This window comes from Clarias gariepinus, chromosome 3 (assembly GCF_024256425.1).
Source record: "Clarias gariepinus isolate MV-2021 ecotype Netherlands chromosome 3, CGAR_prim_01v2, whole genome shotgun sequence".
In the NCBI taxonomy this organism is placed as follows: domain Eukaryota; kingdom Metazoa; phylum Chordata; class Actinopteri; order Siluriformes; family Clariidae; genus Clarias; species Clarias gariepinus.
The window spans coordinates 47,227,736-47,244,887 of record NC_071102.1 but is presented as its reverse complement, the minus strand read 5'-3'; the positions used below and the strand labels follow the sequence as shown (position 1 = coordinate 47,244,887).

Below are 17,152 nucleotides of genomic sequence, written 5' to 3'. Positions count from 1 at the left end.
GAGGGGGGGGGGACTGTGATAGAGAGAGAGAGAGAGAGAGGGGGGGGACTGTGATAGAGAGAGAGAGAGAGAGAGGGGGGGACTGTGATAGAGAGAGAGAGGGGGGGGGACTGTGATGGATAGAGAGAGAGAGGAACTGTGATAGAGAGAGAGAGAGAGGAACTGTGATAGAGAGAGAGAGAGGGGGGGGACTGTGATGGATAGAGAGAGAGAGGAACTGTGATAGAGAGAGAGAGAGGGGGGGGGACTGTGATGGATAGAGAGAGAGAGGAACTGTGATAGAGAGAGAGAGAGAGGAACTGTGATAGAGAGAGAGAGAGAGGGGGGGACTGTGATGGATAGAGAGAGAGAGGAACTGTGATAGAGAGAGAGAGAGAGGAACTGTGATAGAGAGAGAGAGAGAGGGGGGGGGACTGTGATAGAGAGAGAGAGGGGGGGGACTGTGATAGAGAGAGAGAGAGAGAGGGGGGACTGTGATAGAGAGAGAGAGAGGGGGGGGACTGTGATGGATAGAGAGAGAGAGGAACTGTGATAGAGAGAGAGAGAGGGGGGGGGACTGTGATGGATAGAGAGAGAGAGGAACTGTGATAGAGAGAGAGAGAGGGGGACTGTGATAGAGAGAGAGAGAGAGGAACTGTGATAGAGAGAGAGAGAGGGGGACTGTGATAGAGAGAGAGAGAGGGGGACTGTGATAGAGAGAGAGAGGGGGGGGACTGTGATAGAGAGAGAGAGGGGGGGGGACTGTGATAGAGAGAGAGGGGGGGGGGACTGTGATAGAGAGAGAGAGAGAGAGAGGGGGGGGACTGTGATAGAGAGAGAGAGAGAGAGAGGGGGGGACTGTGATAGAGAGAGAGAGGGGGGGGACTGTGATAGAGAGAGAGAGAGGAACTGTGAGAGAGAGAGAGAGGAACTGTGAGAGAGAGAGAGAGAGGAACTGTGATGCTGAAGGGGAAGTGATGAGTGACAGTACAGGAAGCAGCGCGCGCTCTCTGGGCTTTTAGAGGTTTAAAGCTTCAGTGTGGAACAGTTTCACCGCGCGCGCTCCTTCATGTTTATTTTCGGTTCTTTTAAAATTTTAAATTAAACACACACACACACACACACACACACACACACACACACACACTCCTCTTTGATCTCGGGCGCGGACGCCACATTGTAACGGCGTGTTTCTGTTTCCTGTAAGATGATGTTCCCCCGTACGGAGTTATTATAGACACACTATGAGATAAAGCCCGTTATTTGGGAATGCACGTGAGCTGGAGGCCGAGGCGCGCGGTTCCGGTGGCCGCGCTCGCGCTCCTCGTCATCACCTTCTTCCTGCACTCGTGTCTGAGCAACGGGAACGGGAGCGCGCGCCGGGACAAGCCGCCACCACCATCATCATCATCATCACACACGGTGACCGGCGGCGCGCGTGATCGGCGGAGTGTGCGTCTCGAGGATGTGTTCATCACGGTGAAGAGCACGCGGCAGTTCCACCGACACCGGCTCGCGCTCCTGCTGGACACCTGGATCTCCAACACCAAGGAGAATGTACGTAAGATCTCCTACAACACACACACACACACACTCACACACGCACACACACACACTCACACACGCACACACACAGACAGACAGACACACACACACACACACACACACACACACACACACACACACACACAGAGACACACACACACACACAGACAGGCACAGACACACAATCAGCCCTCGGCTTTTCGTACTCCTTGGTGTAGAGAGGTGCCAATAATTGTGGAGGATATCATGGACTCATTGGAGGGAGTCATTAAACCTGATTAACACTCCACAGATTTCTTTAGTGAACTATAGTGTTGGTGAGTGTTGGTTCAGTACTTAATACATGACACGAGTCATTTCACCAACAGATGTTATAGACAGTTTACACTGAGTCCCCTACATATGAACAAGTTCCATTCCAAGAGCTCATTAATAAGTCTCATTTGTTTGTAAGTCCAACAACATTGTCTCTGTACTACTACTATTATGCTTGAGCGATTCATGTTAAAGGAACGAGTGATGTCTGCCATATTTTCACCTCACTCTATTCTCTCAACTATTTTTACTTTGGTGTCCATCATTATTGCTCTGCGTTTCTTAGCAGCACCAGCTGAATCGGTGCTGCTGTTGTGCTCGCTTCTGGACATCCTGGGACACATGCTGCACACACATGATGATGTATGCCAGACATCTGATCTGTCTTCCTCGACTGAACATGCACAAACGCATGCTTGTATCTTTAAAGTTTGTAACTCAAATGTTCATATGTGGGGGACTCACTGGATTTTATGTATAATTCACTACTGTATATCACAATTGCAGTGGGTCAGAAGGTTACAGACACAGTTGATTGAAACAGCTCAGCAAATTCTAGAGAATGATGTCATGGCTTTTGAAGCTTCTTATAGACTAATTGACATCATGTGAGTCAGTTAGGGGTGTTCCTATGGGTTTATTTTAAAGCCTTTCTTCAAATTCAGCACCTCTTTGTTTGACATCATGGGAGAATCAAATCAGCAAAGACATTAGAAAAACTCTAAGCCCCTCCATATGTCTGCTCCATTCTTGGGAACAACTTTCAAATGCCTAAGGGTACCGCGTTCATCTGTATTACCAATACTACACAAGTATAATCACTATGGGAATCATAACTTTGGGACAAAAAGTACATATCAATCCCAGGACAACATGTACAAAAGTATCAACATCCACAATAAATATTTAAGGTAACCAGAAAGGCTGCCCGGCAAGGAAGACGACACTGCTCCAAAACCACCAAGAGAATGCAGACTACAGCCTGAAGCTGCACAACAGGAAGATCTTACGTTGTGGAGAAAAGTCCTCTGGTCTGATGAAACAAAAATGGAACTGTTTGGTCATCGTTATGTCTGGAAGGAAAAGGTGGAGGTTTGCAAGCTGAAGTACACCATCAAAACCGTGAGGCACAAAGGTGTGACAGTATCATGTCATGGAGGTGCTTTACGCCAGAAAGGACTTGCACTTCACAGAACAGATGGCATCATGAAGAAGGAAGATTATGTGGCTATGTTAAAGCAACATCTCAAGATTTCAGACGTGACATTAAAGCTTGGTCTGCCACATGAATAACGACCCCAAGCACACCTCAGAAGCTATGTGTGAGTAATGAGGCCTGCAAACCTGCCGTTACACCAGTTCTACAGTATCAGGAGGAAGGAGCTAAAACTCCAGCAGCTTGTACTCAGGAGCATGTGGAAGGAGACTCGAAACATGAATTTAAAGGCAATGTTACCCAATACAAACTCAGTGTGTGTAAACTTCTGAACCACTGGACATGTGATGAGAATACATCTTTCTCTCTGCTATTATTCTGACATTTTTCATTCTTAAAATAAAGCAGTGATGCAGTGATCCTCACTGGCCTGAGACGGGGAACGTTTACTCAGATTAAATGTCAGGAAGTGTGAGTGGAAAACGAGTTTAAATGGATTTGGCTAAGGTGTGTGTAAACTTCCGACTCCAACTCTCTCTCTAGATCTTTCAGTTTCACTCTCTCTCTCTCTCTCTCTCTCTCTCTCTCTCTGTTTCTGTCTCTCTTTGTCTTGCTCTTAATCATTGTCTGTCTCTCTCTCTCTCTCTCTCTCTCTGTCTCTCTGACATGAAGCTCTCAGTGACTCTATAAATATTTGAGCACCACACTGATAATCTGGTGCTCTTTTTATTATCATACTCCATTCAGCCAATCAGTTTGATCCCCTGTGTCACATGATGTTGAAGTAATGCTCTTAGAGCTGACATGCTTGTACAGGGACGAGTATGTTAGTGTGTACAGTGCTCACTTCCCCTCGTCCACTTTCCCTTAGACATGCGCTCTACATGTATATACTTAAACACAGACAGACACACAGACACACAGACACACAGACACACAGACAGTATGTATCAGACGGGAAATGATTTGTTCCTGTGAGTTGTGTGTAGGTTTGGGTCCATGTTGTGTGTTTGTGTGTGTGTGTGTGTGTGTGTGTGTGTGTAAGTGTATAAAAACAGAGGAAACCCATCAGAGAGGAAGTTACAGCTACAGGAAGTGGAACAATGTGACTCTCACACACTGCTAAACACACACACACACACACACACACACACACACACATACATGTGTACACTTGCACTTGTACACTCATGGAGAAATGTCATAGAACACCAAAAAGTGTGACTTAATAAAGTGTTACTGGACATTTAAATAGTAATAGTGTGATGTAGTGATGTAATAAAATTAAGATTAGCATAAACACACACACACACACATATATATATATGTGTGTGTGTGTGTGTGTGTGTGTGTGTGTGTGTGTAAAGTGTTTGGGCTGAGCGACTCAGCCCTCTGTTTTCCTGTCTGTATGTGTGTCTTCCTGTCTGTCTCCCAGTCTGTCTGTCTGTCTGTCTCCCTGCCTGTCTGTCTGTCTCCCTGCCTGTCTCTGTGTCTGTCTGTCTCCCAGTCTGTCTGTCTGTCTGTCTGTCTGTCTGTCTGCCATTATTCGTGAATGTAAAGAAAAGGAGATGCACCTTCAGTAATTTATATTTATAATTTGTTTGTTTACAGACATATATATTCACAGATGCTGAAGATCAGGAGATCAGCTCTAGAGGTAATGAAAACACACACACACACACACACACACACACACACACACACACACTGAATGTCCCATGAAGAAAAACTTTAAAAGTCATGTGTGTGTGTGTGTGTGTGTGTGTGTGTGTGTGTGTGTGTGTGTGTGTTTACAGGGTTCCACCTCGTTGTTACCAGTTGCTCACCCGATCACACTCGTGAGGCTCTCTCCTGTAAGATGGCCGCTGAGTATGATCACTTCATGGCGTCTGATAAACAGTGAGTGTGTTACTTCAGTTAGCCGAAGGAGCCAATTTTTGCGCTAAAGTTAGCAAGTTAGTTGTGTTTAGCATTAGCATTGTAGCCATTCTGCTGCAGGATGTTTCAGTCTTCCTCCTAAATTCTAGGCTTCATTCCTTCATACCATCAGAATATTTGAGAGATACTTTGGTTTTAGTGTGTGTGTGTGTGTGTGTGTGTGTGTGTGTGTGTGTGTGTGTGTGCTATGTTATGCAGGTGGCTGTGTCATGTCGATGATGATAACTATCTGAACCCTCGTGCGCTGCTCTCTCTCCTCTCTGGATTCTCATTGGACAGAGATGTGTATGTGGGTAAACCTAGTCTGGATCGACCAATCAGAGCCCAGGAGCTGCTGCCTAGCAACAAGACGGTAAGCAATATCCCATAATGTACCACAAATATTATCTAAAAGCATTTAGTAATATTGAACATCACGTCAATTCTGAAAGATTACCTGTGATAATTAAATAACTCCTAGTCTGTGTGTGTGTGTGTGTGTGTGTGTGTGTGTGTGTGTGTGTGTTTACAGCGTGACGTGCATTTCTGGTTTGCTACAGGAGGGGCAGGGTTTTGTCTCAACAGGAAGTTAGCAGAAAAGATGGCTCCTTGGGCGAGGTCTGATTCGTTTATACATTTTCAGTATAAAGAATTTATTTACGTGGGAGACATAAACAAGTGTGTGTGTGTGTGTGTGTGTGTGTGTGCGTGTGCACGCAGTGGGTCCAGGTTAGAACACACCTCAGGTGTAATCAGACTTCCTGATGACTGTGTGATTGGATTCATTGTGGAGAGGCGACTGGGCGTGTCCATGATCCACAGCAACCTGTTCCACTCTCACCTGGAGAACCTCCAGCTGCTCACACCTGCACAGATCCTCACGCAGGTCAGAGCTCACACTCGTCAGCCAATCAGCTGAGACGTCCTTCATGTCACGTGATACAACTCGTGTGTGTGTGTGTGTGTGTGTGTGTGTGTGTGTGTAGGTTACTCTGAGTTATGGGCTGTTTGAGAATAAGATGAACAGTGTTGGACTGAAGGGAGGTTTCAGTACCGAGGAGGATCCATCCAGGTAACGTCTGTTCTTTTGTCTGATTTTAAATCTAATCTACATAGTAATAATCAGATTACAGTGAGCATTAATGATTAAATATGATTAGACTTAAAAAGGTTACTGTATAGGATATAATTATAAAATAAGATGTCAGAATCTCTGATTTTGTACTATAACGTAACTATAACATCAGATATAATCAGATAATATAATCAGATACACACATGGATTATGCAATAAAGATTATTTAGATTATAATTAGATTTTTTTTTAAAAATATACCTTATATTGAAATCAGGTGTTATATAGACATAATTACATATTTAAGAAGTTTCAAAAACGTGAAAATATATAATCGAACTGTAATTAGACTATAAAACAATAATAATTAGATTATTAGTCAATTTTAAATAATCTGATTGTATTATATGATGATAGTCTAATCATGCCATAGGATTATAATTAATTAATATTATCTAATTAGTCTGTGTGTTTAGACTGTAATCAGACTATAATAAGAATGTCTAATTAAATATGATCAGACTAATGATAAAATCTCTGTCATCAAATATAAACAGAAAAAGAATTTTTTTTATTAAATTAGTTTATAATTAAACCACAATCAGACATACTTCAGATTATATTCCACTGATGTTAACTGAATCAGATGCAGTAATCATATTTGTGACTGATTTATTGTGTGCTTTGTTTTGCAGGTTTAAAACACTGCACTGTTTCCTCTACCCTCTGACCAGCTGGTGTCCACCAACATGAAGGCACTTTACTTCCCAGAACCCTCCTGGAGAACATCTCTCACACCCACGGCATGCACCATGTATCACCCTGGCTGTGTTCTCTCTGTCTGTGTGTGTCATTCCACAGGAGACCACAAGGGAGCGACACACCATTATCAGCACTTTATCAGATGTTTTCTTGCAGATCTCTTGGTTTTAGATTCTCTGTGGTTCTGGAACTAAAATGTTTTAGGACATGGTCTCATGTTGTCGAAAACCCTCTTTGTTCTGTAACGGTGTATAATTCACGTCACAGTGTAAGAGCGAGATGATTCCTATTCATAGTATATGTGTGTGTGTGTGTGTGTGTGTGTGTGTGTGTGGGGGGGGGGGCGAACCTGTGCACTGCTCTTCTGCAGCTCTTTAATCTATCCACATGTTCTGTGTTTACAATCGCAGTTTATTTTTAAAATGTCAAAGCATAATTTTGCAATAAAGGGGTATGTCTTTAAATGCATGTATTTAACTGTATTTAAATGTATTTAAACAAATCTAATTTGAATTTTTAATACATATAATGTTAGTATTAGTAGTATCTTTTTATAAAACCTCTCACGCGATTTAACATACGTTAGCCTGTTGACAATTGACGTGAAGTTCGTTAGTAGCCCGTCAATCATCATGGCAGAGTCAGGGAAGCGTATAGCTAAGTGCAAACACGAAGATGAGCACATGAGGACTTATATCTTTTTGTTGAAAGAAGTAGAAAGCCATTCAGTTTGATATGCCAGTCTTCGTTATCACATTTTAAGGCTTTAAATCTTGAGCGCCATTTCACTTCACTCCATTCTACCGTAGCACAGGAATTTCCCAAAGCCACGGAACTTCGCAAATGCAAGGTAAAGACACTGAAAGGTCAGTCAGAAAAGCAAACTCAGCTTTTCCGAAAATTTACCAAGCATTCAGAAGACGGTCACATTAAAAAGGCACAAAAAAGCCATACCTTAAAGGAGAATTTATTATTTATTTATTATTAAAAAGTGTCTCACTGTTGCTATTCTTTGACACTGAAACAAGTGAAATCAAAGCATTGGTCTGTTCTTACTGACCCACATGTGAAAGAGTTACTATGAGTAGCCACAACTGAATATAAGCCAGACCTAAAAAAGATAAAGTAAGGACAGTCAGGTGTCCCACTGAGTCTAATAAAAAAAGCTAGGCTGATTTAAATCCATCAAAACTATTGTGTTATGTATGAGGTGTATAAGTTGTGATACTGTTGTTTGCACATCTGTCGTGTGGCTCTTTGCAGTGATAAAGGTTTATTTTTTTTGCATTCACCCCTGGTATATGTTCACATCCCCCATAGACTCTGTGCACCTGAACATGGTGTTTATCTGCGTCTGCCTCTGGGGTTTCGTTACACATGTCTGTGGGGTTTCATGTGGTGGTTCATGCCTGAACCCAGTGTTTATTCACACCTGATTCTGGTGTTTATTCACACCTTAATGTTGTCTATTCGCACCTGACTGTAGTATTGTGTGTGTCAGAGGTCAGAGAGTTGTAATCTTATCCATAATCCAACACAATCTCACTCGTGTCTGCGGTTCTGCCGGGAGAACCCCTCATGCACGCTAGGAGAACAAGAAAACACCTCCGAACTAATGTTTACCGACCCCAGTGTGTTCAGGCTGATTCTTACAGCTTTGCAGTGTAGATAGTGTTTACATTTATTACAGTGTGCTGAAGTGTTTAGTGCTCAGACTCCTGAGAGAAGGCACTTACAGGAGAGAGAGAGAGAGAGAGAGAGAGACTGTGTTTTACACATTTACTCCAGACAAATTGTACCCTGGAATAACAATAAAACCCCTCATTTGGCTTAAACGGGAAAACACACACACACACACACACACACACACACACACACAACTGCGTATTGAGTGTAACTATAATCATTTGTACAGAGACAGAGAGTTCTTCATAAAATGTCAATAAATTGTGATTTATTTTGTTTTATTATAAGACGAGAGTGTCTGCTGTGAGAAATGACCTCATGCATTAATCACCGAAAACTCCCTCATGTATCTCTATACAACCAAAATAAAACCTTCATGTGCAGTAACATCTGTACACACACACACACACACACACTAAGGCCTGTGCTCAGAGAAGTGTTACACACTCTGAGGGTTTATTACTGACATGACACACACACACACACAGACATTACAGACCTTAGCTTCATGTGCATCTATAACGCTTTATCCTGGGTACAGGGGGCGGAGCCAATCCCATTAGACTTAGGGCTCGAGGCGGGGTACACTCTGAACAGGGGGTTAATTGCTTATTACAGTGCACAGGGAGAACATGCACTTAGACCCCAAGGTGGGAATCGAACCCGGACCCTGCAGGTGCAAGGTGACGGTACTAACCACTACACCATCGTGCCACAGCTCAGTTTGTTACCAAATACTACACTTAATATTTATACTATATCAGTAATATTTTACTGGAATACAAACATGAAGTTTGGATTTCAGCTCGAAGAATTTTTTTATTAACCGGACCATCTTAAATTTAAATTCCAGCTCTACAGTATTGTTTTTGACCCCTTCGTGATCACTTGGCTCACTGAGAGCTGTGGTTCACAGTTGCCTCCTGGCATCATGAGAGAAACGCCACTGAAGCAGACGCTCTCCTCGAGCACTAGTACTACACTGTGGGTGTGTCCCTAACCGCGGCTCTGCGCCTACAGCGCTGATGATGTTCGTCTTCGAGCCTTGGCAGATTGTAGTGTTTTAGGTCTCTATGAGTGTAACATGAGGTGTTGAGTTCCTCTGCGCTGTGGGTACAAATGAAAACACAGGTTCTTCAGGGGACACTTAGGGCTGTGTTTCATTTGGAGCACTGATGTGTGGAGCACTGAACAGGTCTCATATGGCAGGAAAGTCATAACGATCGATGGTAAAGCAGCTCCCCTCAGCGTCGTGTGTGTAATTATCAGTTCTGTTGGAGTAATCGTTCCCTGCTCACCGCACTGTATTGAACACACCGCTGATGGTGTGTGTAATGGCGTGCTTTATAGCTCGTGGTCAGCGATGGTCACCCCGAGACTCGGCTTTTCATTAGCTCAGACCCTGTGTGTGTGTGTGTGTGTGTGTGTGTGTGTGTGTGTGTGTAATCGACTGTAAACATAAAATGCTTTTAATTTGAGAGCAGATAGATCGGTGCTTTGTGGTGATGTGGAAACAGAACTGAACCTGAGGTGGAACATTTCCTTTCCTTCTTTTGATCCTGGATGGGTTTTGAATCTACGACTTCTGAGAAGGTGGAGCAATCTGTACTTAAACCATGCACCAATTTTAGAGAACACGCGGGATTCTTAATGCATTTCTTAATGACTTATACACTATAGAACTGGTGTGTGTCTGGAGGTCTCATTTATTCATGTTTTGTTGCTATACCTTTGAAATCACACTAATTTATAGCTCCACCCCTTATTTCCATATATAGAAACAGACTCATTATTCTTTTCCTGCGCTCACACACTCTATAAAGGAGAACTGTTAAGAGCAGCGGAATAATAATAAACAGTGTGAAGTGCTGGTATAGACAAACAGGGTCTTTGTGTGTGTGTGTGTGTGTGTGTGTGTGTGGTGGGGGGGGGTGTTTAGTCTTGGCACACGACCTGCCTTACTTCTGCACTCTGTTACCATAGAAACCAAAGTACCAGCGTCAGTGATAGAGAGAGAGAGAGAGAGAGAGAGAGAGAGAAAATAAAAAGAGAATAGTAAACAGGTATGAGAGGAGGACAGAATGAAGAGGCTAAGCAGGGAGTTAGAGAGGAAAAGAGAAGTGAAAGAAGGGAAATGAGGAGTGAAGGAGAAAATTGAGAATGGGAGGATAACCTGAAAAAAAGATTTTGAATGAATACAAGAAAAACATCAGTTCACATTTCAGCTGTTCATGACAAAGAAAAAGTTAAATGGTCTGAAGGTGAACTTATTGTTCTTCTTTATGGATGGACAGAGAATCTGAATGAAGGACCGAGAAAGAGACAGAGCAGGTATACAGAGAGAGAGAGAGAGATAAAGAGAGTGGGAGAGGAAAACAGATTATTTGCAGGAATTGAGAGAGAGAGAGAGAGAGAGAGAGAGAGAGAGAGAGAGAGATGGTGTTTCCCTCCAGCAGTGCAAATATTAACACATATTTCATTTAATGCAAAATCGTTAATCAGGCAGGACTTTCCTCCTCCTCTTCTTCTTCTTCTTCTTCTTCTTCTTCTTCTTCTTCTTCCTAATTAGTGTTGTAAATGAATCAGACAAAACCACTACCTGTGTTTATATGGACCCTGATATCTTACTAATAACTGGAATTAAAGTCCAATCAGATCGTTATCCCCTCGGTGGGAACCTTCTGATCCGAGTGAATGTTCAGTGAGAATGAGACCGGTAAAGGTGTATTTATATTCATATACACTGTAAACACCTGATCTATCTTTTTTTCTAACCCACATGGGGGTAACATTAGGGGGTGTGTCGAGGGAAATGTATTTTCTGTTAAAGGCTGCTGTAGGACCCCTTTTAAGCAGATGTGGGAGAAAATGGTTGCAGTTTTGTAACTCTTCAGCTGGTGGCACTATTGTACTGATTGAAATTTTTCTTGACACATACGCAGCCATGAACAGTATGAATGCGGTGATGTGCTTTTACGACTGCCCATGGCCTAATATATAAATAGAATTAAACTAAAGATAGACTAAAAAAACATTTAACTTGAAATTAAGGCATGTAAATAAAATAGAAAAAAGTAGAAGTTTAAATTGCGCAGGAAGATGATTTACAAAATAAAAGTGTAAAGTATGAAAAGTACAAAGATATACAAGTGTAGTGTGTAGCATGAATGGCTGTTCTGGATCAAAGCCCAAATGTGTGAAGAAGCTCCTCCTCCGCCTCTCTCTGTTGGCCTTCAGTAAATGAAAGCACTTTCCTGACAAAGGAACAACAGAGAGAACAGTCCATTGTTGGGGTGGCTGAGGTCCTTCACCATCTTCCTGGCCTTGGTCCAGCACAGCTTGCTGTAGATCGAGTGCAGGTCAGAAGGCTTGATGCAGATGATGCACTCAGCTGATCACACCACCCTCTGTAGAGCTTGTCTGTTCTTCATGATGCTGTTCGCGAACCAGGTTACAAAGGATGCTTTCTATGGTGCAGAAGTACAAGTTCCTCAGCACTTTGGAGGTTTTTCAAGCATCTTACAAAAGCCGGTAAAGACGCTGTTGGGCCTTTTTTACTACGGTTTTGATGTGACAGGACCATGACAGTCCATGCGTAATGTGAGCACCAAGGTATCTGAAGCTTCTTTTTTTTTGTCTTGTTGACATTCAGGAGAAGGCTGTTCTGCACCAGTTCTCTGGGTTTTTGATCTTCTTCAGGTAGGCCTTCTCATTGTTGTCAGAGAAGCAAACTTTCTGATGGACATAGTGCTGGCTAGGTCCACACAGTCATAGGTGTATAGTGAGTACAGCAGGGGGCTCAGGACACAACCCTGGGAGGCTTCTGTACTGAGGGTGAGGAGCATGTCTGCTCAATTATACTGTCTCTGGTCTGCCAGTCAGAAAGTACCAGGTTCTCCAGCATAGTGGTGAGTGTGAAGGGGAGAATAGGGTGCTACATAAATGTTGAACTGTAGACAACAAATAACATTTTAACCAAATTTCTAGGTGGTTTAGTGAATCAGGTAATGAGGAGATGAGGTGAGGGTTCTGGCCAACCTTTCAAAGCATTTCATTAGACCTGAGATAAGGGCTCCAAGGTAATAGGCAATATTTTTCTTTTTCTTTCTTTTTTTGGGACAGGAATAATAATGGAATTTTTAAAGCACATGGGGTTACTGATTCTAGCAGGGAGAGGGTGAAGATCTCTGCGAATTGCTGAGGGGCTAAATTTAATTACATTTTATTTGTACAGCGCTTTTAACAATTGTCATTGTCACAAAGCAGCTTTACACATTCAAAAGAATTATTTAAGTTTGTATGAAATGTGAATGTGTATGAATCAAAATGGTCAAATAGACCCTGATGAACAAGCTGAGGGCGAAGGTGGCAAGGAAAAACTCCCTGAGATGGTAATAGGAAGAAACCTTGAGAGGAACCAGACTCAACAGGGAACCCATCCTCATCTGGGTGATACCAGAGGGCAGGAATTAATCTGCATTCATACTGTGTGTTAGGTGGCAGGCAGTTCAGCATAACAGTTGATGTCAATTGATGTAAATATCGAGTCCAGGTAGTTATTGGAGGCTCAGGTAGACAGGAAATTGCAGTCCTGAACTATCAAGCAACTGCAGCAACGTCAGGTCCTAAGAGAAACAGCAGTCAACATCAGTCGAGGCCCCAGACACCGAATGCATCCCAAAGAGACACACGGGGCATCCTATGACAAGATCTCCAACCAGAAGCGGGGCACCAGGATGGGTCAGACAGGTCCGAAGGGCAGAGGGAGTCTGGATCACTGGCAGCTCAGGAACAACATGTGTAGGTCGACAGAGAGAGGGAAGGAGAGAGAGGGAGAGAGATAGGGAAGAGAGAACAGAAAAGGGGAGAGCAGAAGAGGAGCGATACCAGCATAACAGTTAGGTCTGGTCACAGTCACATAATGTATAATGTGAATGTATATTAACTGTAGAGTGCAAGCAGAGACTCCGGCAGGACTAACTATGACATCATAACTAAAAGCAAAAGCCAGAAGGAAACACAGAGAAACACTTTCCTAAAGGCTTTTCTCATATCATGCCCCAAAATAATGAACGTAGATCAACTTATCCACTGCAGATGCGTCTGCGGTTTCTATTCTGAAAGTCGGTGTAGTAGTAGTATAACTAAGTAGTGCCCTTTGAACTTTTACACTTCACTATCCAGGATATCGCCCGCCTTGTGCCCCGAGTTACATGGGAGAGGACATGTTCCTATAACGCCTAGTGTTTACTTCTCTTATACTGCATCAAATGACCAACACAAATACACAGTGTCCTTTTCAGTTATTTATAGTTACATTTATTCTAAATGAACAACAAGGTTTTTTCTCCTGGTTTTACACAAATAATTGACTGTAACAAAGCACTGACACTGGAGACTCCTTCCACTAATGTTACACAAACATCTCCTTACGTTGAGTAAACATCACCATGTGAGTGATTTTAATCTGTTTATAATCCGCTATATATATATATATATATATATATACCCCTGCCTGAGTGACTGTGAGATACAAACACACAACACACACACACACACACAGAGTTATAGTTAGACATGTCTGCATGTTTTTCTCTGTAATCCTAACCTCGGAACAATGTTTGTCCTTTTTGTCTTTTATGTCATGTTGTATTAGAAAGCGACTCAGTGGATATGAATATTAATGAGCTCATGTTTATGCAGCATGCCTGACTGAGTGACCTTTACTGGCTCTTATGAAGTTTATCCACAGACACAAACATACACACACACACACACACACACACACAGACACACACACACACCTTCTGCATCCTGGCCTCCTTTAAGCTTTTAGCTCCTGATTCAGGAGTGAGAATTTAATCCTGAAGTCACACCCATCAGTAATCAGTGTGTGGACTGAAGTCCACACGCTCTGCAGGAGTGACGTGAGAGTTACACACAGTCGTGAGTGTGTGTCTCCGGGACGTCCATTCTGATCTTAAGCTGCTTCTGTGTGAGTTTCACATCTACAATATGACTGAAATGTACATTCTGACTATAAACACACACACACACACACACACACACACACACACACACACACACACACACACAGTGGAATGTCACTCAAGGACAAAATGATATACACAACTATGACTGTATTCAATAGTAAATGAAAGGCTTCTGAAAGCCATCAGAGGAAAGAATTCAGAGGGGAATTTTACTGTATTAAACGCACAATAATAGGATTAAACACTATTTAACTTTATCTCAGATGCTTGTACTTGGAGTAATCTGGAGGTGTGAATTACACGCTGGTGCCTTTAACCAGCTGAGTTCAGAAAATCCACAGAGCCCGACTCTGAACACCAGCCGCTCTCCTCACAGCAACACCCATGTGTATTTGTTTCAACTCTGTAGAACATCTGTGCTTTTCTAACATCTCAGTGCACTCTAGGTCTTAATGAAACCATAATTAAATAAAGATTCCCTTTAAGAACCCTGAGGAACAATTTCCTAACAGTGGAGAAGGAAAAGAACAGAAAGAGTAGAAGGAAGGTGTGTATTCCTCCAACAGCATGGACACTGTGGATCTCTTTAAAGCACTCGTAGTGTAGTCAAGCGGAACATTCAAGTGACAGAAGAGGAGCTTTAAGGACCCTCCGCCTGACCTTCAGTTCTAAAAGTCTGCTTATTTTCCACACTTTCTTGCTTTGCTTTGTCTTTTCGCACTCTTCCCCTCCCTCCTTCATCACGATGCCTCTTTAAGTGAAGAGAACACACCTGCACTCGTTCGCTTTGTATTTCTGTACGATTGTGTGTGCTGAATGAGCACCTTAAAGTGCACACTGCAGTGACAAGGAATCACTCGTCCCCTTGAACTCGGTCCCTCCCTCTGTATCTGTCTTCTAGTTCTCTCTGTCCTCTCTTCAGCTTCCCGTTTCTTTCTTACGGTCTGCCTTGCTCTGTCGTGCATTCTTTCCTTTTTTTATTCCCTCCCTTATTTCTCCTATTACTCATTCCCTCTGTGTGTGTGTGTGTGTGTGTGTGTGTGTGTGTGTGTGTGTGTGTGTGTGAGTGTGAGTGTGTGTGTGTGTGGGGGGGGGGGATGTGTCAGAAAGGGAGAATCTGCTTCTGTTTGCATTATTTTCCCCCCTCTCTCTCTCTCTCTCTCTCTCTCTCTCTCTTCCTGTTTTTTTCTTGCTCTCATTATTTTGTTCGTTTTGCCTTCCTCTTTTTTCTTCTTTCCTCATTTCCTTTCTCTCACTTCGTCTCGTGTTGCTGCCTTTATACCTTTCCTTTACCTGTTTTTTCCTCTCCCTCCCTCCCTCCCTCCCTCCCTCTCTCTCTCATTCCCCTGCTCCCTCTCTCTCTCTCTCTCTCTCTCTCTCACACCCTGTTGCCTCTTGCTCTGCATTCTTATATTTTTTCTCTTTCATCTTTCTGTTTTATCTTTTGCTGACTCTGTTTGTTCTTTTTTTCTCAGACTTTCTTCTTGCCTTTGGTTCTTTGCCCTTACCAAACCTTTCTGTTCTTTTTTCTTCACTTCAATCCATATGTCACTCATCCCTCGTTTTTGTCCCTGTTGTCTAGATGATGAAGAATGTCATCATTTAGTCACCTGTGTGTTATTGTATTGTGTGAGCTGGTGTGTGTGGAGCAGAGAATCCTCGCTGTGGCTGAGCGGATCTCTCTCTCTCTCTCTCTCTCTCTCTCTCTCTCTCTCTACCTCTCTCTCTGACGTAATGAATAGAGAAAGGCCCATGTGTGTGTGTGTGTGTGTGTGTGTGTGGTGGGAATCTGCTGCTACGTGCACAGACTTTGAAACAGATGCACGCCACAGAGCGAATGCAGAGGAGCGTGCAGGACGGGGTGCCGATACTTATAAACACCAGCTATTATAAACAGAAGGAAAGAGACTGGAGCAGAAAAAAAATCTGAGCATCTCACCACTGCTTACTGCAGTCAGGAAACACACCTCCTGTCTGTCTCTCCATCTGTCTCTCTTTTATTCCCTCTCTCTCTCTCTCTCTCCATCACACATACACACACATCCTCCCTCCTCCTCCTTCTCCTCCTCCTCACTCCCTCTCTTCTCTCTCTCTCTCTCTCTCTTTCTCTCACACACCGTCCCTCTTTCACCTCATTCCATCTCTTCTCTGCTCCATTCTGGATCTCCAGCTTGCTCTTCCTCTTCCTCATCCTCGGTGTCTCGGACGCTCGGCACGCGCCAGGAGAACGAGGTAACGCTGCACCCGCTCTCTCTCTCTCTCTCTCTCTCTCTCTCTCTCATGCTCTCCCTGTAGATTTATGTACAGATGCAGATCAGATCGTGACGAGCAACAGATCAGGATGCGCAGAGCGGCTGAAGCTTGTGTGTGTGTCTGTGTGTGTGTGTATGTGTCTGTGTGTGTGTGTGTGTATAAGCATGCACTGCTTTGTGCTGTATAATACTGGAGCGGCATTATATTCATTACGTTCATTTCCACAAAGGTGTGTTGGTGCGCTCGGTGGTGAGGGGGTAACCTGGAGATTTGGGGTGAATTAAAGGTGGTTTATTAGGATGTTTTAAGCCCGTGTGCATGAAGGCTTGTGAAAGACCTGCTTGAGTTCCTGGTATTTGGTTTGATAATGCAGAGGGACCTAAGGGTATTTTTGTAAATGAGCGGAGGTTTGGGGTAACTTGTGGAGGATTTGGGGTCTGCAGGTCAACAGAACATTCATGTTTGATTGAA

General features: G+C 43.2%; 1 protein-coding gene across 1 annotated transcript; it reads left to right on the top strand.

Moving 5' to 3' along the window:
- The first annotated feature begins 981 nt into the window (after nt 1–981).
- On the top strand, nt 982–7,057 carry mfng (MFNG O-fucosylpeptide 3-beta-N-acetylglucosaminyltransferase). Its single transcript, XM_053492976.1, has 8 exons — nt 982–1,536; nt 4,607–4,652; nt 4,792–4,894; nt 5,132–5,285; nt 5,445–5,530; nt 5,633–5,798; nt 5,899–5,984; nt 6,683–7,057. The coding sequence occupies exons 1-8, from the start codon at nt 1,249–1,251 to the stop codon at nt 6,738–6,740; spliced, it is 987 nt and encodes a 328-aa protein (XP_053348951.1). The 5' UTR covers nt 982–1,248; the 3' UTR covers nt 6,741–7,057.
- The last annotated feature ends 10,095 nt before the right edge of the window (nt 7,058–17,152 follow it).

What these genes read in the sequence shown, in the direction of transcription:
- mfng (XM_053492976.1), top strand. Translation starts at nt 1,249, where the DNA reads ATGCACGTGAGCTGGAGGCCGAGGCGCGCGGTTCCGGTGGCCGCGCTC. An exon ending in TCAGGAGATCAGCTCTAGAG is followed by an intron (nt 4,653 to 4,791) that starts GTAATGAAAACA and finishes GTGTGTTTACAG; the next exon opens with GGTTCCACCTCGTTGTTACC. An exon ending in AAGATGGCTCCTTGGGCGAG is followed by an intron (nt 5,531 to 5,632) that starts GTCTGATTCGTT and finishes GTGTGCACGCAG; the next exon opens with TGGGTCCAGGTTAGAACACA.